Source organism: Eucyclogobius newberryi, unplaced genomic scaffold, assembly GCF_026437365.1.
Source record: "Eucyclogobius newberryi isolate DKJ021-1_F unplaced genomic scaffold, fEucNew1.0.hap1 SCAF_11, whole genome shotgun sequence".
In the NCBI taxonomy this organism is placed as follows: Eukaryota; Metazoa; Chordata; class Actinopteri; order Gobiiformes; family Gobiidae; genus Eucyclogobius; species Eucyclogobius newberryi.
The window spans coordinates 2,518,904-2,543,429 of record NW_027315735.1 but is presented as its reverse complement, the minus strand read 5'-3'; the positions used below and the strand labels follow the sequence as shown (position 1 = coordinate 2,543,429).

At 39.6% G+C, this 24,526-nt stretch overlaps 2 protein-coding genes across 3 annotated transcripts in view; both read right to left on the bottom strand.

Annotated features, from left to right (window-relative positions):
- tapt1a (transmembrane anterior posterior transformation 1a) overlaps window positions 1-1,016 on the bottom strand; it is a 36,054-nt gene extending 35,038 nt beyond the window's left edge. For both annotated transcript variants that reach the window (XM_072434811.1, XM_072434821.1), the window contains exon 1: window positions 797-1,016. In XM_072434811.1, coding sequence (XP_072290912.1) covers window positions 797-1,016 — 220 coding nt within the window. The remainder of the gene's footprint in view (window positions 1-796) is intronic.
- Window positions 1,017-4,287: 3,271 nt separating this feature from the next.
- ldb2a (LIM domain binding 2a) overlaps window positions 4,288-24,526 on the bottom strand; it is a 156,816-nt gene continuing 136,577 nt past the window's right edge. Inside the window, exons 6-8 of the mRNA XM_072434345.1 lie at window positions 23,015-23,068; window positions 20,957-21,099; window positions 4,288-4,683 (exon numbers count right to left, since the gene is read on the bottom strand). Of these exons, the coding sequence (XP_072290446.1) occupies window positions 4,453-4,683; window positions 20,957-21,099; window positions 23,015-23,068 (428 nt within the window). The 3' untranslated portion in view covers window positions 4,288-4,452. The remainder of the gene's footprint in view (window positions 4,684-20,956; window positions 21,100-23,014; window positions 23,069-24,526) is intronic.

The following is a 24,526-nucleotide window of genomic DNA, read 5'->3' as shown; positions in this document are numbered from 1 at the left end:
TAATGGCATAAACAGGTTGGAGATACATCTTGTAAGACAGGGCACAATTTGTGGTTAGTCGATCACATGGAATGGAATTTGTCAGAACTCAAATGCACTCATTTGTAAAATGCACAAACTTTGAAATGCATACTTGCCGTATATGATAATATAAGTAAAGGTAAAGGCGAGGTAAGGAAGTAAGTAAGTAAAGTAAGTAAATGTTATTTGTATAGCACCTTTCACAGACAGAAGTCACAAAGTGCTTCACAAAAACACAGAATAAAATAATAAAAACACTAAAAACTTACAGTGAGCAACACACATAAAACAATAAACAGTCAAGGTTGTGAGCAACAACAGTGAACTGCTGTTTGAACTGTAAGAAAATAGTGTCCGTTGATAATAGAATAGATCAATGGTCAATTGTTGATGGAACGTCACATATTGATGACGTAGACAGAGGCATTCCTTCAGAACTCAGCGCCACTTTTCAATTTACCACCAGGACTAGCCCTCCTGACCAAGTCATAATTAGAAAAGCATTTGCACTTTAACCTTTTCAAATTAGTAGTTAGTATCACACATCGTCATTTCTACGTAATTGGTGTTTTTTAGAAGCACTTTAAGTTAGCAGAGCGTCACTTGTAAGCTAGTTGTTGCGTGACAGATGTTCATGTTTACCACAACAACACATTGCACTTCTGCAGCTGCGGGACACATCATCACAGGAGATCGGTTTAATTAGTTTGTTCAGGCTGAAAACTAAAATCTTGATGCGTTGAGAATATATAATAACGTTGTTAATCAGCGGTACCTGCAGAGTGATCCTCTTCACGCTGCTCCTGCTCCTGCTGCTGCCCGTAAGTCTCATCGTTCACGCCGCCGATGTGGCCCAAAGTCTCGGGGAGGATCCGTGGCGTTCGCGGCATCTCTCCGGCCGTGTGCGAGCGCTCGTCCCACGGCCGAGTGTGCCTCCTCCTCCGCTCATCAGCCTCTTTCTCCTCTGACAGCTCCGTGCTCGGCATGTCCGCCATCTTTGGAGCTGCCGCGTGCGTGCTCCATGTGCGTGTGGTGCGTGGTGCGCGTGCGCTGTGCGTTGCGAGCGCGCTGCGTCACGTGAGCGTCGTGTTTACTTTAGTCCAAAAAGTGGCATTTTATTTCTATTTTAATATTGTAGGCAAAGCATTGTCCAGGCCACACCGAAGATACATCTGGTTCGTCCAATGTAAATGCTATGTCCTTGAATAAACAAATAAATAAACAAATAAATAAATAAATAAATAAATAACGCATGCTTGAATGAGCCCAGGAGTTATTTATCGGTACAAAGCTATGTCTTTTTGTAAATTTAAAGAAAAACAAAACAAAAAACCTTTACACATTAAAACAAATGGGACCTTCGGGGTTGATAAGGACTTTGGGAATGGCTGCCTCAAACAATGTTATGTTTTGTCGTGTTTACATCCCTTTAAATATTGCTTGTGTGTTGTAAATTACTTATGCATGTAAACGTTCCTTCTGGTTCCTATTTGAATAAGTAAGTATTAGCAATGTAGATTTTTTCAGGCCTACTTTTACTCACAGGGTCATTTGTAGATGTTTGTATTTTCTATTCTGAATGTTCTGTTCTCAAACGCTAAACCTTCACATTTTAAGATGTAGATAGCCTTTTTTACGATGTGAAATATATAAGGATTTGGGCCTACTTTACACTAATTCTAGGCTAGCAGTAAAATGTATTTCTTTTGCCTACAGTCACAGGTCAGGGCCGTGGTTTGTCCACTTGGTGGCACTAAAGATCCATCCAGTTGTGCGGCTCTTGCAGAGTTTCCCCAACAACAACAACCATTGGCCATGAACGACAGTACTTTATTTGCAAAACCAATATTTTCTAATGCCTGTGTAGGTGACAAAATCATAGATTTGGAAATGGGTACAATTTGGTTTGACGTAGAAAAAGACCATTGTAGGTGTATTTAATTCCATTTAATATTGTAACTGAGGCAGAACATGTGTGGTTATTATGTCTTTACTGGAGGACACATAAGCCTAACAAAGTCCAAAACCTCTTTGTCATTCTGTCAGTGGTGCACAATTAAAACTGTTGTATAGCTAATAATGATTTTCGTTTTAGATGTTTTTTTTAGCCTACGCACATCTATATACTGGTCCGTTCATTTGCTCTAATCATCTCGTCTATAATTTGCAAAATAATAGTTCGTAGACGGGTTCCCGGATGGACACATGCATAACACCGGATGGTAAGCAAGGTAAACACATTCATACTGAGCGAGGTGAGCAGCACTGGTGTCTGCTAATCCAAACTATAAACCTCACGTTCACATTCATGTTTTGTCAAAGCGAAGGCGTAAAGTTGTAAGCACGGTTTATTGGCACAGATAATGGTAAAGCATACATACCAGACATCAGATATGACACTGAACACCTCTGCTATATAATGTACAAATGGTGTCTAATATTACTAGCCTCAAACATATTTAGAAATGTGTTAGCTTCCTTACAAATGCACAAATAAATATCCAGGGTCCAATTGTAAAAAGATTTCCATTGTTTGTCCTTTTTGCTCATTTTTTTTTTTTTTTTAAACAACAAAAACATGTCAGGAAAGAATATCAAGAAAGGATAAAGAACACAATTATTACAGATAATCCCCCGACCATTTCTGTTGGATGTGCAGGACTCGGTCGTGAAATTATTATTACAGAATGTACATAAACTGTAAATAAATTGGCTATTAATTAGTGGCTTTGGTTCCGCACTGCAAAAAATACTAATTATTATAGAAATATCATTGTCCGTTCCATCCAACAGAAATGCAACTCGTATGCAAAACTACAGCTGCCATATCGTCAACTTGTTTTCAGCGGACAAATCATTTCTCCACTTTATTTACATAGCTACAAACCTTTTTAACAGTGTTCCCAAACTGAGAAAAAATTCAGATTTTTTGGGGGGGAAATTACATGTGACAAACAAAACGAAATCATGCAGGCTTCACGTTCAGTTTGGGAATAGGTCGTATTTAAAGGGACCATATTTTCAACGAAATAAAAGGCAAGATCACAAAAATGACTACATGACTGGGGTTTGTAAAGAGAAAATAGCAATAAGACTACAACACAATCAAGCGGTTGGCATGAAATCACCACGTGTGACCACGCGCCGCAGTAAAACAATCTCTAAAAGCTCATTCGAAAAGGAGTCCGTAGTTGGTTGGACCAGTTGTGCAGACTTTTATTTCCCTCCTTAATTGCAAATTGAAATAAGCAGCAAGATGCGGTCGAAAACAAACCCACTGGATTCGCAATAAAAACAAAATTGCCTCGAAAACAATCTCTCATCTGAAGAAAGTTCTCTGCTCGCCGTTCCAATTTCGCCATTTTGGACGTTTTTGCGCTTTGTCGTTCTGCGTCATCCCCACTGGCTTCCCAAATGACTTCCACCAATCCAGTATTGATCCAACAGTGAATTTATTCTTCCATTGTCCCATGAAGAAGAAAAACAGTTGATATTTGTACATATTGTCACACATACACTCGTATGCGCTCGTGTCTTTGTTGGTATTGCTGTGCCAAATCTCTCCCAAAATATCTTATCGTCCAGAGAAAAGTCTAAAATAGTCGTTTTCACTGCAAAAAGGGAAGGTTACAATGATTGAAATGACTTGAATTCAGAATAAAAAACAAGAAGTATTGACAGGTTTATATTATTTGAGTTGTTTCAAGGTATTTCTCATTGATTGAGTGTAGGCCTGAGGGTTTTCTTATTTAAAGCAACCTGTAGCTGCTTATGTAGAAACGGTTGTATTATTTCTGGGTGAAAATCTGCCACTTTACTGATGAGGAGGGGCAAAAGTATCAGAACATGTGACAAATCAATACTTAAACTAGTATCGAAACAAGATACTGCAAAAAATCACATAAGCAGTTTTTGAATAATCTTGAGCTTGATAAGAACTAGTATAAGACCACATGGTAACATGAAGAAAGAACTATTATTTTGTGTTTGATTGAAAAATGCCTTTTAAATCATCATAGTGATATTGAAATCGGCATTGAGTATCGAACCTTTTCTTTAGTATCAAAATCGAGTTTGAAATCGAAACACTAGCACTTACAAAAGATATCGATTGAAAAAAAAAATCAACAATATCAACAAAATTGCCAAAAAATCTAAATAAATCTAAATAAGCCTTGAGTATTAGCCCACAAACCTATGAATAATCACCTAATCGCAGATAAACTTTTAAGTGTGCAAAGTGTTTTTATTCATAGTGTTATTTCTACTATTACTTACTTCTCCAAATCCTTAAAAACAAGTCATTCCAGCTAAAGTAAATATCCAATTTATGCAGCGAATCTCCCAAAAACCTGCAGCGTCCGCACCGGAGAGTCCAAAACATCCCATTCTGGAATAGTTGACATTGTTTTACATGTTTCCCGTGTGGTCTTATTGAGTGGGCTGCGGCGCTGTGCTCTCGGCCTTCCCCTCCGGCCCGTTAGGGGGCTTAGTGCTCCAGGGCGGGTTGTTGGCCAGGGCGGGCGAGCTGTGGAAGTCGTCGTCGTCGTCCAGGCCGTTGGTGGCGTCGTACTGCGTGTTCTCCAGCCGCGTGATCAGCCGCTCGTCCTCGTCCCCGAACTCGCCCCCCATCAAGGTCGGCTCGCCCACCACCATCACGTCCTGGGGGGGAAACGATTCAGCTTATACAAAGAAAACTAAAACTATGGACTGTAAACAAGTTAACACCAAGAGAAGTACAATATTAGACTTTAAATAGCCTTAATAAACCATAACACACATAAATAACTGACAAACCGCTTATTGCATTATTCAGGCTTAGTAACTTCTTCATTGATATCCTAACCATAACTCCTTAATAAAGGAGTTAATAAGGTAAATAAACACTTGTTTGTTGTTGTTCATTATGAATAAAATCTTTGTTCATGCTTTATTAAGGTGATTAGTAATTAGATTAGATACACTTTTAATAGCCTTAATAAAGCACAAACAAAGAGTTTACAAATTATGAGTGAGGCTTAGTATGACATAATTAATACTCTAACCACAACATCTTATTTAAGTAGTTATTAAGCCTGAATCAATCTTAATAAACTATTTCCTCCTCATAATTTAAGTCTTTGTTCATGTTTTATAAAGGCAAATCAAGGTGGTTATTATAAAGATTGCTTTTTTGTCTACGGTAATTGTGAAAGCAATTCAAACTTAAAGGAGAAATATTCTAGCATTATTTGTATTGTTATTGACATTAATACTTTTGAGTACCTTTAGTTTGGCAAACAAAAACATTTTTACAAAAAACAATATAACTTTGCCACAGCCTTGGGAGATGCCCGAGTAACTGAGCATTAGCTCCATCTACTGGCTGCAAAGGGAATTGGCTGTTTGCTAATGCAGCGGGTTGCCGACTTCCTGGTTTAAGCACGCAGTTGTACTGATCATGATTTGACAGCAGAAATTCACAGAACGAGTCTGGTAATGATTTATGGACTTAAAAGAGCAAAGAAGATTCTCAGAGCCACATCAAAGATTGAGAAAAAGTCAGCTATTGTGGAGATTCAGCAGTTTTTTACGCTCCGAATGGAGAAGACTTTCTAACCCGAATTCATCAAACTAGCGTGATTAAAGCTAAATGCTACTCAATGTTAGAACACGATTAAAAGCTCAGAAAACAAACTTAATTTAGCATATGTGTCCTTTAAAAACACCCCGGGGCCTTTACAGACACAATCACATGCCCTTCAGAACATGTCTCATACATAATTAGACTCTGAAATAAATAACTTAGACAATTGCAGCTTTTTGCAATTTGGTAATCGTGTCCATTCAAATTGTGATTGTGATTTGATCTTGTAGCAGGAGGAAAGGTGAAAGTGAAGCTACTATCCTCTCAGTGGTTCCCAACCGTTTTCCCCAAACGAGCGTGACTGAACCACAGGGCGTGGCACACACTACATTAAAACCTTTTCCTAACAATGACAATATTTTATAGAAACAATCCAATATTATTCAAGCTGTGTAGTTTGTACTTTTTGTACCTTTTTAGGAACCTCAGGGCTAAGTGAGATCAGGATTCTGTCATTTCTAATCATTAATAATCAGCTTGGATCTTTTTAAACCTACATCAGCAAAAACATCTGATTTGGAGCAGAAATGTGACTTGTTTTATTGTGTTGAAATCATTGTGTAATCATCAATGGAGTGTGTGACTTATTATTTGGTCCTGAATTAAGCCCATTTTGGTCCTGATGTAGACGTGTTCGAGTCATTGTGTTGTTGTGCTCTAGTTTAGGTTTAGTTTCTGGTTTAGCCCAGGTTTAGTCTCATATTTGATGTGTAAACAGACCCTAAAAGTCTGTATTGTTAATGTTAATTGAGGACATTAATATTGAAAGCAATTTTAGTCGTTTTTGACAAGACCAAATGAAAATTGAATAAAACATTGTGCTTAATCACTACAGAAAATAAAACCGTTTAATTTTATTTTATTTTTATTGACCAGCCCTATTTGGGGACCTACTATGCAGCTTTGGGGATCCCATTTTAGGACCCTTATAGGTTGGGAATCACTAGATGGTGAGGAAACTTTATATTTGAACTCTTTCAAACTCTTTGATTAATAATGAAATACCCAGATGACTTTTTCTTATAATTGTGTAAAAAATAGGTGCAATTGTTATGACTTAGTTTAGCTATAAAAAAAGCCCTAAAAAACACTACTATTTTCATGTGGCCTAATGTCTCAGATTTGTAAGTGAAACCGCTTTTCACCACAACCACAACCACTTTGAACTTATATAACCTGTAAACACGGCTTCAACAACTCACATCGAGGCTCAGAAACTGCTCGTCCTTGTTTTTGGGCTGGCTGTGTTTAGCCTTGGGCCATTCAGAAATTAATATGCTCCAATAAGTGAGAAATCAGCAGAGAAGCCATGAATGCATATCTGTTTCATCTAATTCCAGACCAAAGCGCTGGGTGAATATCAAGTGTACGCGCCCCACAGACCTGCTACATTTGCATTGCTTCACATAAATGAATATGCATGACGCTCGCTCCTCGTAATTCTGTCCTTAGCAAAAGAATAGAATTTAATCAAGCGCCTTTGAAGCACAGGGCAAAATACTTATTAACATTTACAAGATGAGTTCCCATAACTGACGTCTTTACAGTTAATATTGCTGCAGTCAAATTGGGGAATGGTTCAGCGTAAGGTTGTCAAAAGTATCAAAAAACAGATACTGATTGACAAAACTAGTTACTCACTTTAACACATCAACACTAAAACATAAATAGTCATAAACATATAGTGAACGATAAAATTCGACCTTTACTAAAGAGAATTTAGAATTTACAAGTAAACGTTCTCAAGATAACATAAAGAACGTGTTATTAAAGTACAACTATTATGCATTATTTGTATTGCTATTGGCTTTTAAACATGCTCTTGAGTACCTTTAGTTTAAGAACAACCAAATCATTTTGATCTCTGCTGTTCCCCCAGGACTAGCTGAGGTTTAGTGCCATCTACTGGCTGCAGAGGGAACTATACACAGGGTAAGATAAACATAGATCCATGTTTCCAGTTGGCGCTTCACTTCCAGGTCTCAGCACACAGCTGTACTGATCGTGATTAAAGGGGGAAATCACAGGACAAATCTGGAGATGATAAAATCCTGTGAGCCACGTCACAGATTGAGAAAATATCAGTTATCGAGGAGATTCAGAACGGAATGTTTTTGAGGCTCGGAGGGGAGAGGACTTCCAGGTATGATTTTGATCAGGGAACAATGTTAGAACATCGTTAAAAGCTCAGAAAAGTATATTTAGCATAATATGCCTCTTTTAATTGGTATTGAGCCTATTCCTTATTATTGAAATCAGGTTTTTAAATGTTTGTATCATGACAACACTAATTCAGAGGTTAATTTCCATTAGTTTTACATAGTAACATTAAAAAAATAATAATAATAATTCAAAATCTCAAAAAACGATGCATATTAGCATATTAATTCTAAATACATTCCTAAGAAGATTACCATAGTTATTATGAAGCCTTACAATAATAAAATAAGCATGTAGTTTAATTACATTTCAGATTGTAAACATGTGTCTCAAATATCTTTAGCAGTACAAATGTATACACAAAAATAAGGTTGATTTTGCTAAAATGACAAAGCAACAAATACGAAAATACAAGCAAAATATTAGTTAGGCCCACAGAGGTTGCAGAGGGCTTATCAGTCCCGGTGCTGTGTGCAGACCGACACACATGACCAGTCCAGCACGCTCCAGCACACGGCTCTGTCCAGCACACGGCTCTGTCCAGCTCACGGCTCTGTCCAGCTCACGGCTCTGTCCAGCTCACGGCTCTGTCCAGCACACGGCTCTGTCCAACACACGGCTCTGTCCAGCTCACGGCTCTGTCCAGCACATGGCTCTGTCCAGCACACGGCTCTGTCCAGCACACGGCTCTGTCCAACACACGGCTCTGTCCAGCTCACGGCTCTGTCCAGCACATGGCTCTGTCCAGCACACGGCTCTGTCCAGCACACGGCTCTGTCCAGCTCAGCACACGGCTCTGTCCAGCACACGGCTCTGTCCAGCTCAGCACACGGCTCTGTCCAGCACACGGCTCTGTCCAGCTCAGCACACGGCCCTGTCCAGCTCACGGCTCTGTCCAGCACACGGCTCTGTCCAGCACACGGCTCTGTCCAGCACACGGCTCTGTCCAGCACATGGCTCTGTCCAGCACACGGCTCTGTCCAGCACACGGCTCTGTCCAGCTCAGCACACGGCTCTGTCCAGCACACGGCTCTGTCCAGCTCAGCACACGGCTCTGTCCAGCTCACGGCTCTGTCCAGCACACGGCTCTGTCCAGCTCACGGCTCTGTCCAGCACACGGCTCTGTCCAGCACACGGCTCTGTCCAGCTCAGCACACGGCCCTGTCCAGCTCACGGCTCTGTCCAGCACACGGCTCTGTCCAGCTCACGGCTCTGTCCAGCTCAGCACACGGCTCTGTCCAGCTCACGGCTCTGTCCAGCTCAGCACACGGCTCTGTCCAGCACACGGCTCTGTCCAGCACACGGCTCTGTCCAGCTCACGGCTCTGTCCAGCACACGGCTCTGTCCAGCTCAGCACACGGCTCTGTCCAGCACACGGCTCTGTCCAGCACACGGCTCTGTCCAGCTCAGCACACGGCTCTGTCCAGCACACGGCTCTGTCCAGCACACGGCTCTGTCCAGCTCAGCACACGGCTCTGTCCAGCACACGGCTCTGTCCAGCACACGGCTCTGTCCAGCTCAGCACACGGCTCTGTCCAGCACACGGCTCTGTCCAGCACACAGCCCTGTCCAGCCGCAGGCTCCATTCGCTGTGAAAGCTCGACTTTAAATAAATATGTGATCGTTTTCCACCTGTCTTTTGTTTTAGTCAAATGTAGATATTTAAAGTTGCACTGTGTCACTTTTCTGGAGGAGGTCGGCCGTCTTTTAGCTCCAGGGAGATGTCATTGTTTTGCTTGGAATGTTCCACAATTTAAACATTGTCGTGTACTTAATGTATTCTTTTTATGCGTTTTATAGTTTGTGTTCGCGTCCTATGATTTGATGATGTCATGATCTCAGAAGTTGAACCTTTATCATGATTTTATTTTTATTTTTTCACTTTTCTTTATTCATGACGAGAGAGAAGACATTGGACTTTGTGTCAGTTTTTGTTTCACGTGGACTTTGTCATGTCCTGTGAACAAAACCTGTTGCTAAAACCTTAAAAAACATGCATTCTTACAGTGAGCAGGGCAGCCTCTCCACAGATCTGACCTGTAACTTGGCCTAGTGGAGTGTTTGTAGCTTGTTGCCAGGTTACAATGTTATTTATTCATTATGATTAACACCGGGCATTCTACTTAGTTTCATTGGATCAGCTTTGAGTAAACCTGTTCCACCCTGTGACATCATAAGGTGGTAATCCAAGAAGTGCTCCTCCATGTTATAAAAGTCTGCTTTGCTGTAACGATTTGAAGCTAGTAGCTATCATTTTAACTTTATTCAAACAGCTTCACTCCTCAATAAGGTTGTCAGAAGTATCAAAAATCAGATGCTAATCATTCCTAAATCTAGAATTGAAACTAGACACTGATTTGAGGAAGTATCAATACTAAAATAAATGCTTTAACAGGACAAAATGACGGCTTTTTTGAACAGTTTTAGAATGATCTTGAGCTTTATCAGAACTAGTATAAGACAGCAATGTTTAATAAAGAGAGTACGATAATTTAGTGTCAAAAATGTCAGTTTCTTGCATAAAACCTAAACATTGTATTTTTACTTATCATTGCAGTATCAAGAACTGAGTATATTCCACAGCAATAAGAACGTCCTCGCACACCACAACCATGTATACATCCATCCATATCAATCAGGGCGCGCATTTAAACATTACACCTGCGCTAACGAGAGCCTCAAAGGTCACCACGGGTCAGGGTAGTGTCCGGTCTCACAAAGAAGACACGCCTGCTTATACTTTCTGCTCACATTCCTTTACATGACGACATCAGAGAACCTGCTGTGATCTGCTGCCAGGGGCCCGCTCTGAGTGCACTGTCTGTGGCTGCATTTGCATCTGCAGTGGGGTCAGTGGACCTGCAGTGGGTCAGTGGACCTGTAGTGGGTCAGTGGACCTGTAATGGGGTCAGTGGACCTGCAGTGGGGTCAGTGGACCTGCAGTGGGGTCAGTGGACCTGCAGTGGGGTCAGTGGACCTGCAGTGGGTCAGTGGACCTGCAGTGGGACTGGCACGCTTTGTCCACCCGGTATTGACTTACTTTGCTGTATTTTGATAAGTTCATGCGTGTTTCAGCAGGTCTTTTTTAATAATCAAAACAAGTGAATGAACATGTGCTGTTTTCTATCATGAAATACCACTATGAGGAGGCGGGGCCTGTCAGTTCAGGGCGTCGGTCTATTACTAAGCTGTTTTAGATCAATACTGTGGTTTACAATGGACAAAATGTATCAGGATCTTAAAAATAAAAATAAAATAAAAAAGTATATATGTTGTTTCCTTGTTAGTTAGAATATGAATGAAGTTATGAAGCATGACTAAATAAATAAATCATTATGAGTTAAGTCTTTGTTAATGGTTTATTGATGCTAATTAAAGTGTAGTTATCATAAAAATGTGTTACAGTTTTATGTTGATGATGATGTTGAAGATGATCTATTTAAATTACATTCAATTATTAATTATTAATTTAGGCCTGTTCATGTAAAAAGGTTACATAATATCTTTAAATAGGGTAAACAGTATTTTTTGGAGTTTACATTTCTCAATTAAAAAAATTTCTACATTGGAATCATCTTCTGTCTCTTCTCAACAGTATTTTTTGCAGTACAGTAGCTCAGCCATTACATTTACATCAACTAAATGTTCAGTTGATGGTTCTATTCCCACTATTTCCAAAGTGTCACTGAGCAGAATGATAGAAAACCCACGCTCTAAGATGCTTGATGTTTGGCAGCATGCCCCATGTCAACACACAAACACACCAAGTCAACAACGCACTCAGAGAAGCTCAAATCACTTCTACTAATTAGGACGTATTCTTCTAATTTACCAGCATTTATTTATCGGCATCAAAATCCAAAACAACAAAAAAACAAAAAACTCCCCCCCAGCGACCACTTGTACACCCCACTATGCTTTAATCACGCTAATTAATTTAGGTGAGCTTTTCAACTAAATGACAATATCCACACTGATTTGTCAATTTGCATAGCTAATTAAGTCATTAGCTAAAAATGCGCTGATTGCCAACGAGCCATGTATTTGCCATCTGCTGCTGCTGGGAGGGCCTGTCAACCCACCTCTGGCCAACATCGCAGCAGAAAAAAAACCTTGTAGAGCAAACAGCTGGTGGCTAGTAAGAGACCGGGGTGCGCTAATTGTGAGCTAATTAATACGGTCTACTCATCTCGTTAAGAGTTAGCATTGGGGCTAGCCATGCTTTATTTGCTGCTTAGCGGAGTCATTAGCACATTTCTTTTTTTTTGTTGTTGTCGGGATTAGCAGGCCATTTTGGACTATTGGGGCGGGGTCCCGTACAACGTGTGGAATGTGGTGCGGCGTGCCGGGGGGGACTTAATTTGCAATGGATATGTTAGGAAAAAATGCAAAAACAACAAACAAACAAACAAACAAACAAACAAACCCCTTTCCCCCTGAATTAATAGTGCTTTTCTTTAGTCAAATATAGATTTGAGGTCCCGTAGGCTTTATTGGACTGGAAAGTGTAATGTTAAATGGGGATGATAGGGAAGGACATTCAGCAAATTGTCAGAGCCAGAATCAGACGTGTGCAGATGAAAACATGTTTTCAATGGATTTAAATGAAAAGGTTTACTATGTCACTTTGGTGGTGGAGTTAATGCCACACTGTGGAACACTTCATGACTGTAAATCACTTGTATTTCGTGCTATGTACAAATACATTTTGCTAGGAAGCAAAATAAACAGATAAAACATTTCAAATGAGTTTCAAATAATTTGAGTTATTATAGAAAATACTTGTTGTTACTTACATATAAACATTTTGTTATTTTTGTTTTGTTTTTTAAATGAAATCTATAATGAGCTAACAGACTGTAATAAAACTATATTGCATTGATAATTAAGATGGAAAAATGGCAAGCTGTTGTTGTTGTTTTATGGTGGTTGGCCGCCGAGTGTTGCATTACCGCAAGACTTTATTCCTCAGACTTTGTCGTATTAAAAGTTCTTCTTCCAGTGCTTTGGTGTCACAAAGTCCAAAACTGGCAAACGTCACAAAATATTACTTAAAATACCAGACGTAAACCACTAGAGGTCACTGTCGCTTGGCGCATAAGCACTAAAGTCTGGCGGTAATGCAACAGTTGGATGCCAACCGCCATAAAACAACAACAACAACAACAACTCCCTCTCTCCCCCCCTCCTCCCTCTCCCCCCCTTCTCCCTCTCTCTCTCTCCCTCTCTCTCCCTCCCTCTCCCTCTCTCTCCCCCCCTCCTCCCTCTCCCCCCCTTCTCCCTCTCTCTCTCTCCCTCTCTCTCCCTCCCTCTCCCTCTCTCTCCCCCCCTCCTCCCTCTCCCCCCCTTCTCCCTCTCTCTCTCTCCCTCTCTCTCCCTCCCTCTCCCTCTCTCTCCCCCCCTCCTCCCTCTCCCCCCCTTCTCCCTCTCTCTCTCTCCCTCCCTCTCCCTCTCTCTCCCCCCCTCCTCCCTCTCCCCCCCTTCTCCCTCTCTCTCTCTCCCTCTCTCTCCCTCCCTCTCCCTCTCTCTCCCCCCCCCTCCCTCTCCCCCCCTTCTCCCTCTCTCTCTCTCCCTCTCTCTCCCTCCCTCTCCCTCTCTCTCCCCCCCTCCTCCCTCTCCCCCCCTTCTCCCTCTCTCTCTCTCCCTCTCTCTCCCTCCCTCTCCCTCTCTCTCCCCCCCTCCTCCCTCTCCCCCCCTTCTCCCTCTCTCTCTCTCCCTCTCTCTCTCTCTCTCCCTCTCTCTCCCCCCTCCTCCCTCTCCCCCCCTTCTCCCTCTCTCTCTCTCCCTCTCTCTCCCTCCCTCTCCCTCTCTCTCCCCCCCTCCTCCCTCTCCCCCCCTTCTCCCTCTCTCTCTCTCCCTCTCTCTCCCTCCCTCTCCCTCTCTCTCCCCCCCTCCTCCCTCTCCCCCCCTTCTCCCTCTCTCTCTCTCCCTCTCTCTCCCTCCCTCTCCCTCTCTCTCCCCCCCCCTCCCTCTCCCCCCCTTCTCCCTCTCTCTCTCTCCCTCTCTCTCCCTCCCTCTCCCTCTCTCTCCCCCCCTCCTCCCTCTCCCCCCCTTCTCCCTCTCTCTCTCTCCCTCTCTCTCCCTCCCTCTCCCTCTCTCTCCCCCCCTCCTCCCTCTCCCCCCCTTCTCCCTCTCTCTCTCTCCCTCTCTCTCTCTCTCTCCCTCTCTCTCCCCCCTCCTCCCTCTCCCCCCCTTCTCCCTCTCTCTCTCTCCCTCTCTCTCCCTCCCTCTCCCTCTCTCTCCCCCCCTCCTCCCTCTCCCCCCCTTCTCCCTCTCTCTCTCTCCCTCTCTCCCTTTTCCAAACTCCACTCTTTATTATCATTGGGCTCACGTCAGCCATGAAGCAACAACTTCTCAGACAAAGACAGACAGACGCGCAACATATATAAGCAGCGTGTTCTCCCGCTCTTTAGGAGGCATGTGAACACACCACAGCGGGTGGGCTGGCTGCTGGGGGTGGGGGTGCTGGGGGTGGGGGCTGTGATGTACATGCGGGGTGGGTTGATGGGTGGGCGAAGGGCGTGCGTGAAGACGATATAGATATTGGCGATAATGAGAGCTGGCATAGGGCCAAACAAAGTGTAACAAGTATGTGTTATGTACAGTACACAGAGGGTGGGAGCTATACGGAAGAAAGTATCACATTTTCACTAGTTAGTCCCATTGTGCAAAGAATGAATGTAAGGATTATGTTCAGGAAGAAAACCAAAAAAATAGTACAATAAATTGAATGACAATTTAACAAAACAGACACAAACAAAGCAACACCCACTGACTCAGAATCCTCAACCCGGAATTCTTATTGTCTCCTGTAAACATTCTTGTTTACTACAAAATGTAATTGTTTTAATGTTTACTTGAGTATTAAAGAGTCTTTATTTTTTCACCTAGTAAAGTCAAATTTGTTGTTTGCAGATATATTTCAAAAGCAGCTCTTATGGTTAAAATGAGACCACTGTGTGTGGTCTGAATCGACTTATAGTGCTTTATTCTACGCAAAGCAGGAAGTGCGTTGTTAGCATGCTAAGCTTTGTTAGCATTACCATGACACTAATACATGAACTAGTTTGGGTTTTCATGTTTTAAGATGGTAAAAAAACATGTACTGCTCCTTTAATTAACTTGAATTGATCACTAACGTTTTAATCTAATCTTTTTTTCCTATGCGCTCTAACTTTACTTCATTCAAACTGAAGTGACCAAGACTGTTGCGAATTTAAAGAAGGTTGAATGCCCTCGCGACGTGATAAAAGCATAAGAACCCAGGCCAGTATTTCAATGCTTAGTCTAGTTCAGGGGTAAAGGCTCAACAAAACATCTAAAACTACTTACTATGACCTGTCTCTCTAAGCACCTCCAATCCACACTAACATATTCATTTAAGGTACTTAGACTGACGTGCCTTGCTCAAGGACGCAATGCAATGTCACTGGCTTGAATGACCAACTTTAATGTGAATATCAACTGGAGAACTGCGAAAACCAAAGTGCATTCAAACCCAAAGATGTTCAAGGACTCTCACAAAAGAATCTGTGCATGAATTATACGACTCATACATACATTTGTTTAACTCATCTGCTCTACATCATTATTATGTATAATGTCAAAATAAAGAACTTCATTAAGAAGTACTGCTTCTTGTTTTCCATTCACAGAAATTGCCATCTACAAACTTTACACAGCGCGAATCACTTTGACATAGTTTAATACTTAACATATTAAAAATGAATGAGCGCATAATGGATCCAGTGCTGACTAACACGGTGCTGTTATATTGAAATGACTAATAGATGGTGGCAGTGCATTATATATATATATATATATATATATATATATATATATATAGCGTCACGTACAGATCTGAAGTGCTTTGGGACATTTCTTGTCCATAAACGGTTAAATAACTCTAAACTCAAGTAAAGCTTCTGTGATTAAAGTTAATTATATGAACTGATGCAAATGTGTTGTAAATAATTAAATAAAACACCACTAAATATGAATGAATGAATGAACCACTAAATAATGATGACAACAAAAACCCTTATACATAAAAATCACTAGTAATTAAAAATAATAATAATCTAACTTGAATTTTCATCCATTTATGTGATCAAGTGCCACACATGGGGGATACATATCTGCTGTACATGTATGAAAGATTATGACTAAAATCTAAACTTCACCCCTCACTCAAATATTTCTCCAAACATTTTCACAAAAAAAATCTAAATATGTAGTTAACATTTTTGTCTTACAATATCCTAAAAACAAGTGTAAGTTAGTGAATAAATCCATAAATAAATGTAGTTTTAATGTTGTTATTCAAATGTGTTTTCTATTTTACCATTGCAAACCTCAAAATTAATGAATGTCAGTAAATAAATAACCAGTTTCAGTATTTATGTTTGGATGTGTTTTCTATTTCATTTACCACTGCGATCCTAAAAACAGTTTGTGTTTCTCATTTCTTGCCTTTACAGCCGCATCAAACAAATCATTATCTACAACTTGCAAGAAAGATTAAAAAAAAAATAAAAAATCCTATGGCTATGTTAATATCACTCACCGAAATGAGACGTGCCATGTTTGTGTAGCCACTACCCATAATGCAGTGCGCGCACAAGGCCGTGGCCGCCCCGCACACCCCCCCATCATCACCCTCCATGAATTGTGTTTACAGCGCTCACATTAGTGCCAAGCAGCCAGCCTTTAACACGGACAAATCCCCCTTCTATTCCGTATCAGCAGACTTTCAGCTGTACCGGAGTGACCCCCAGCCCCAGCCCCTGTGCATTGTGGGTAAAGAATAATAAACTGGGGAGAAGCGCCGTACGTAGGTTTTGTAATGAGTCTGGAGATGAAGTGAGTGAAGAGGCTGTTTAACCCTAAACTGTGTCAAGTGGCCAGTTAAAGAGAGGCCTGGGATTAGGTTCTGCAGCATCACATGAACATGAACATGAACATGAACATGAACATGAACATGAACATGAACATGAACATGAACATGAACATGAACATGAACATGAACATGAACATGAACATGAACATGAACATGAACATGAACAAGAACAAGAACATGAACATGAACATGAACAAGAACATGAACATGAACATGAACAAGAACATGAACATGAACATGAACATGAACATGAACATGAACATGAACATGAACATGAACAAGAACATGAACATGAACATGAACATGAACATGAACATGAACATGAACATGAACATGAACAAGAACAAGAACATGAACATGAACATGAACATGAACATGAACAAGAACATGAACATGAACATGAACATGAACATGAACATGAACATGAACATGAACATGAACATGAACATGAACATGAACATGAACATGAACATGAACATGAACATGAACATGAACAAGAACATGAACATGAACATGAACATGAACATGAACATGAACAAGAACATGAACAAGAACATGAACATGAACATGAACATGAACATGAACATGAACATGAACATGAACATGAACATGAACATGAACATGAACAAGAACATGAACATGAACATGAACATGAACATGAACATGAACATGAACATGAACATGAACAAGAACATGAACATGAACATGAACATGAACATGAACATGAACAAGAACAAGAACAAGAACATGAACATGAACATGAACATGAACATGAACATGAACATGAACAAGAACATGAACATGAACATGAACATGAACATGAACATGAACATGAACAAGAACAAGAACAAGAACATGAACATGAACATGAACATGAACATGAACATGAACATGAACAAGAACAAGAACATGAACATGAACATGAACATGAACATGAACATGAACATGAACATGAACAAGAACATGAACATGAACATGAACATGAACATGAACATGAACATGAACATGAACATGAACATGAACATGAACATGAACAAGAACATGAACATGAACATGAACATGAACATGAACATGAACATGAACATGAACATGAACATGAACATGAACAAGAACATGAACATAATAATAATAATACTACTGCACAAAATGTTGGATGTTTTGTCACTTGCCTAACGATGGCCAATATATGTTTAAAAAAAAGCCTTTACGTGATCATATTTCAACATTTAAAGTAAGTACAACATTGGATTTTAAAGTTGTTTCTGGATGCTGGTCTCATTTTGCCCATGATCCTCCCTTAATGGATTATACATGTACAAAACACAAAAGTCAAACATGTATTCTAGGCATGAAATGATGTGGAGCTGGTGCTGAAAAGCTCAGTGAGCAGAGGCTGGAATCAGTCGATTGAAGGTAATGGTCTCCAGTGTACTTTGGACTACAGCAGACCACAGTCTCTTTACATTTTAAATGAGATGTATGAACAAGTATATGGGGAAAAACACATTGATTTTTAGCTGTAACGAAAAGGCTGGTCTCATGAGAAATGTGCAGCTATAAGAATATACTTTTCACAATAGTTTGCAGGTTTATTATAAAGGTTCTGCAACGCTTTTGAGGAGGAAATGTTTACTTTGTGCGTGTACAATACTCAGAACTTCATACGACACGTGTCCTGATGCGTGGAGCTCTTTTAAAGCAGAACAAAGTCACTTTGAAGACAGAGCTCACCCTACTCATGTGAAAATACATTGTACAAGAAAAACACTTGCAAAATATGAACCACGAGCCAGGGTTTCTCAGGAGAGTTGTCCTGGGTCAAAGTCTGGAGACAGCAGGGATTTCAAATGATTTATACATACTTAACCATCACAGGGACTTAAGATATTAAACAGTTTGAAAGTTTACTAAATCAATTATTTGATTATTTAGAACAACAAAATGAACTGAGATTTCATGTTCACAATATGAGAACACAATTGTCCTAAGAATCATCTTCAGATTCAGCCTTAATCAGGGGTCAGCGGGTTAATAATCGTTTGACTCAGCAATTTATCATGTTTGTCTGTCACGATACAGCATAATGATATTTTATGATACTATAAGTGATCATAAGCGTTGTGGAGAATTTTTAAGGAAAACTACTGTGGAAAAGCATTAAGTCTTAAATATTATCAAGTCTAAATGAAAAGCTGTGGCTCCAAAGCTTAAATTAAAACAGAAAATTCCAACATAATCCTCCAGCTCAATGTTAAACTAAATGAACTCTTGAATGTTGTGACGTAATCCATCCAAAAGGCGATCATGGCTTAGTAAGTTGAGCATTCTCCATCCATGAAATTGTAATGGTGAAAAAATAAATGAGCAAACCACAAACACGGCAACATTTTACATATTTTTTTTGTTTTAATATGATCAAAACTTAAGAATGCAGTGATTGTGAAAACACATTTTGTGACAGACAGTGCGCTAATAGCAATTATTTAGCATCACATCCAAACAACACTTAGACAACGCTGCCAGTCGCTTGGTCTTAATACTTAATACTTATAAATGTATTATTTCCTTCTTCTGATCATTTCTAGAGCCATTTGTGCCCCTCTTCTTGTAAGCCCTCTTTTGTTTCCCGTGTTTTGCTGTGGCTCCTCTGGGCTTTCTTTGTCTCACTGCACTCCACTCTCTGGCTGCCGCTAATTTTGTTTTTTCTTTTGTGCAAATAAATTAAAGTTAATAACCACAATACCACAGGGAACGTTCTTCTTGTAACCTGCAGACAGATTCCACAGGGCCGTTATGTGGAGTCCGAACTGTTCCAAGCTCCACAGGAACTTTAGATTGACTTAAAAAAGCGAAATAATACAGATGAGTGGAAGCATTTATTTACTCAAACAACAAACTGGTGCTATTTATTCAAAAGAACAACAAGAGTAATGTTTGTTTCATGCCAGCTAAATGTCAAGCTTGTAACTATTTTAACCTATTTTTACGTTTTTTGTTTTGTTTTTTAAAGTCATTATACCTTCTTTCATCATTTTATTGCAAAAAAAGCCTTCATTAGCATCTTAGCATCTCTAGCTAATATCCAACTTCAACACGAGCAGCTACTATTCTGAGCCTAATTTAACCTACTTCACACGCTTCATTATTGCCACATTGAAATCAGAGAGGAAATATTTTCACTTCACAGCAGTTTTGCAGTTTTTAGCAGTGTAACATCCAGACTCCAAAATCTTGGACAGAAAACTCTTAAAACTCCAAAATCCCAAACTCTTTGGACTTTAAAGGAACAAACGTATGCATTATTTGTATTGAAATGGACTTTAACGTGCTATTGAGTATTTTTACTTTGGATCTCATGTTTTATTAAAAAAAAAAAAACTGTGACATTTCCCGCGGTAAGAATTTACTTTTAGCTCCATCTACTGGCTGCACAGGGAATTAAACTCCATCTACTGGCTGCACAGGGAATTAAACTCCATCTACCGGCTGCACAGGGAATTAAACTCCATCTACCGGCTGCACAGGGAATTAAACTCCATCTACCGGCTGCACAGGGAATTAAACTCCATCTACTGGCTGCACAGGGAATTAAACTCCATCTACCGGCTGCACAGGGAATTAAACTCCATCTACCGGCTGCACAGGGAATTAAACTCCATCTACTGGCTGCACAGGGAATTAAACTCCATCTACCGGCTGCACAGGGAATTAAACTCCATCTACTGGCTGCACAGGGAATTAAACTCCATCTACCGGCTGCACAGGGAATTAAACTCCATCTACCGGCTGCACAGGGAATTAAACTCCATCTACCGGCTGCACAGGGAATTAAACTCCATCTACCGGCTGCACAGGGAATTAAACTCCATCTACCGGCTGCACAGGGAATTAAACTCCATCTACTGGCTGCACAGGGAATTAAAGGTGCCTTATGTAACTTTTCTGGTGGAGGGTTTTCCGCCTTCTTTGCATGAAACGTTGCACAATATGGCATTAAACATATCTATATTACATTCAACCTCGAAAAACATGTGTTCTTAAACCGGGCTTGCCTTTCCCTTGCTAAAAATCTCCATGGAAACAAGCAGGTAGTGTACATTCTACCAGAAAAAGTTACATAGCCACAGTTACAAGACAAGACATGCAATACCGATGCTAAGCTGCTCCAAAACATCTGAAAAACAGCGTAAAGCCTAGTCTGGAACATTTGACAGCGTGTAAATGATAGAGGAGTGGATGCTTACAGGTACCTGGCTGGAGAGGCTGAAGTTGGTGGCCGGACTGCGCTTCTTGCTGGCCGCCGTGCCCGGGCCGCTGTTGGCGCTGCTGGCAGAGTTCTTCCGTTTCCTCCTCTTGGTGGTGGTCTGTCGGGCGGGCTCAGCTTTGGCACGACCTGCAGACACAAACACACAAACCAAGAGCGTAACGCACACTGTCGGGCTGAAGGGGGTCACGAGAAGAGGTCAGAATACAGAATAAGCTAAGTTATAATAAGTTATAATAAGATATAATAAGATATGGATTTGACCAAACATTTTGCCTCTTTTCCCCCAGCCAGACCATTCTGGCAGCGTTTATATTTGTACTTCCTGGTTGGACAGGAGCAGTAGATGTGACAGAGGTAGAGGTAGTTCCATCACTGTTACCTAGCAACCATATGGTAAACAAGACTCAAAATCCCTACAAATAAGAAAAAAAAAATATGTTTCGACAATTATTTTGTTAAATGATTATTTAAACTATTAGAACTATTTTTCCGTTCTGTGTAAATAATTAGAACTTGACTTGAGAATCTGTCATATGCACTTTATTTTATTAACTGTGACTTTATTAATGAATATTCTCCATCTAAAAGCCTTCAGAGATCATTATTTCAACATTTAGTGGTTGAAAATGAATTTAAAAGTCACAAAGTACAATAGAAAACATGTTTTGACTAGTCGACTTTTCAGAAAAAATAATCGTTAGTGGCAGCCTTATAAATATTACATTTATATTTGGACAATATGGCATTTTGATTTAGAAAATGCAGTTAGCCATTTGGCACATGTATCTCACCACACTTACCATTTACTGTAATATTATGTCATTTCTGTCTGATTAATGACACATTTAATTGGATGTTGCACCTTCAACCCCTCACACTGTCCCATAAGATCATGATTATTAAACATAAACATAAAAGCATGCAAATATACAGGAGACACAAGTGTTTAGCCGACACAACAGCAGCTTATCTACAGCGATGCATGCAGGTGTTCAGAGGAGAGCGATGCATGCAGGTGTTCAGAGGAGAGAGCGGAGCTGTGGACATCTCCCAAGACATGCACAAGAAAGAGACAAGACATTTGCATAAACGTTCAGCAACAAAGGCCAAACCTGCAGGAAACACGCTAACGACTCACGCTAACGACTCTTTACAGATTACACTGTATACAGAGCAAAAGGAATACACTAAGTTATGGATTAGAGGATATCTTTTTATTTATTCACACTTTTTTCTGGTTTTATCAGGTGGGTCAGTTTAGAATGTTTTTTCAACAATTTTGGATTTTTAACTATGTATTATCCAGATTTTTACTTTGGATTTCAAGTGCAATTATATCAATACAACAGAAATGGTTTAAAATGTGGCTTTAAACGTGTTAGTTGAAGTTTATTTATCAGACAAATGTGAAATGTGTTTTTAAAAAATGCAGAAATATCACCTTATACTCTTATTGGAAAGTTTACTACATTTATTTATTTATTTGTGTTGTATTTGTTGGTATTTTTTTTTGGTTTTGTGTTATTTTTTTATTGCATTTAGTATTTTTATTAGTATTCATAACTATTCATTTTCTTTTTCATCCTTTGTCATTTATGTACATTTATTTTCAATAGTTCATGTTTTCTGGGTGAACTCATAAAAAAGCAAAAATATTAATAAAAAAATAAACTTTACTACACATTTTTTCGTTTTCATTTTTAATCAGTTTTGTAGCATTTACTATAAACAAAATACTCAATATTATTTTTTTGCATATCTTCAAAACATTGAAATGATTGAAAAAAAAACTAGTATTTTATATTATTATTCTACAGTTAATTGCACATAGAAATCAATTAAAATAAAAACACCTAAACAACAGAATAAATTAGTATTCTGAATTGAAGACATTTTCACATATTACTTTTCGCAGCGTGAACTCAAGTCGTTTCATGCAATTAGAGCAGAGAAAGTATTAGTACATTGTGTATCATGCAGTAGAGAAATCCCACTGAAGCAGCAGGCAACACTTCACAAGCAAATGTAAGAGGGAAGATACCTTTTTTGTGATTTGTGGGGAATATTTCCGTTTTGAAGTTCTGCGGGTGTCCAGCTGCAACAAGTATAGTTCACTTAGAGGTTTGTGCGCTTTAATGGCAACATAATTCAGTAGAAAAGCAGTAAAAAGGTTGCCAAAAATCTCCATCAACAAACTTCTGGAGCGGCGCAGGTGTAATACTGCTCCATCTTTCTTTAAAAATCCTCATTTCACCCACAAAACCCCCCAAAAATGTCGAGCAAGACGTTGTGAGAAATGAGTAAAGAAAAAACAAAGGCAGGTAATGCACAGCAGACTGTTTTTGACACTGACGTCCCATTTGAGAACTATGTACTTCAAAACTCCTGCCATGGACACAATAAATGGACACTTTTGAAGGGAGAAAGAAAGGCCGTCACAAAAAATGGATGAAACAAAACTCAGCAACAATCAAAGACTGGACTGAGACATTTGGACTGAATCTGGACATGGACAGATTGAACAAACGTTGGACTAAATGGGACTGATGTTGACCATCTTGTGCCGTCGTTTTTATGGACGTCTTTTGTTTTTCTCTATATCCATTATTTATTTTGTTTATATACATTTTAAAACAGAAAAAAGTATAACAAAAGAAATATTTTTTATAGATTTTTTCTATAATTTTGAATTTGATTGTAAATTTGTAACACTTAAAAAAAATAAGAAAATAAATGCAATTCTGTTCCAAAAGCGTTTTACTGTTAACATATGAACTGTTAATATGATACAATAATCACACGCATTTCAGTTTGTAGACGTCTCCTGTGACTGTTCAATGAGGAATACAATATTGTGATTTCATTATGTAACAAAGCTGGAACACACAGTGAAAAATGACAAAAACAGACGCGTCAACATTGGTGAGCAGACAAAGGCGCGGCCGCTGGGAAACTGTTCAAAGATGTTTATCCAATTAACGCCACGCACACAATTCCTTGAGGTGCAATTACATCATAAACGGAGTCATCGGCATTAGAAAGATCTGAGCAGGTATAATCGAGATCTGTACGTTTCTATGTAGGATTATGTCTATAAATATCTCTGTAAATCCGCCAACAACTGCTGGAAATCATTACGGCTTTAATCCCAAGAGAGGGACAAATGACAGTGATGGTTGAATTATGTATTGTATATTTTTACGATTCGCACCAAGGGAGACACAGGTTTATCCATCCATTTATAGATTAAAGGTCAATACGAAAACAATTCACATAGAAAAGTCATGATACAGGTTTAATGTTCTATTAAAAAGAATGTTACTGTTTTATAATGGTGTAATTATAGTGAAAAGGATGATTTAACACAGTGTAAACGTTCAGTCAGCAACAACTCTTCTTTAGTGAGATGAAACATTTGTATTCAGAAAGGTGAAATAAATAGATGTTTTTTAAAGTTTCATCTCACAGTTTGATCTGTGAAGAAGTGCGGTCTCCAATGGAAACAATCGAGCTGAAGCGGAAACGTCCAGGTCAAGGCTAATTAAGCACACAA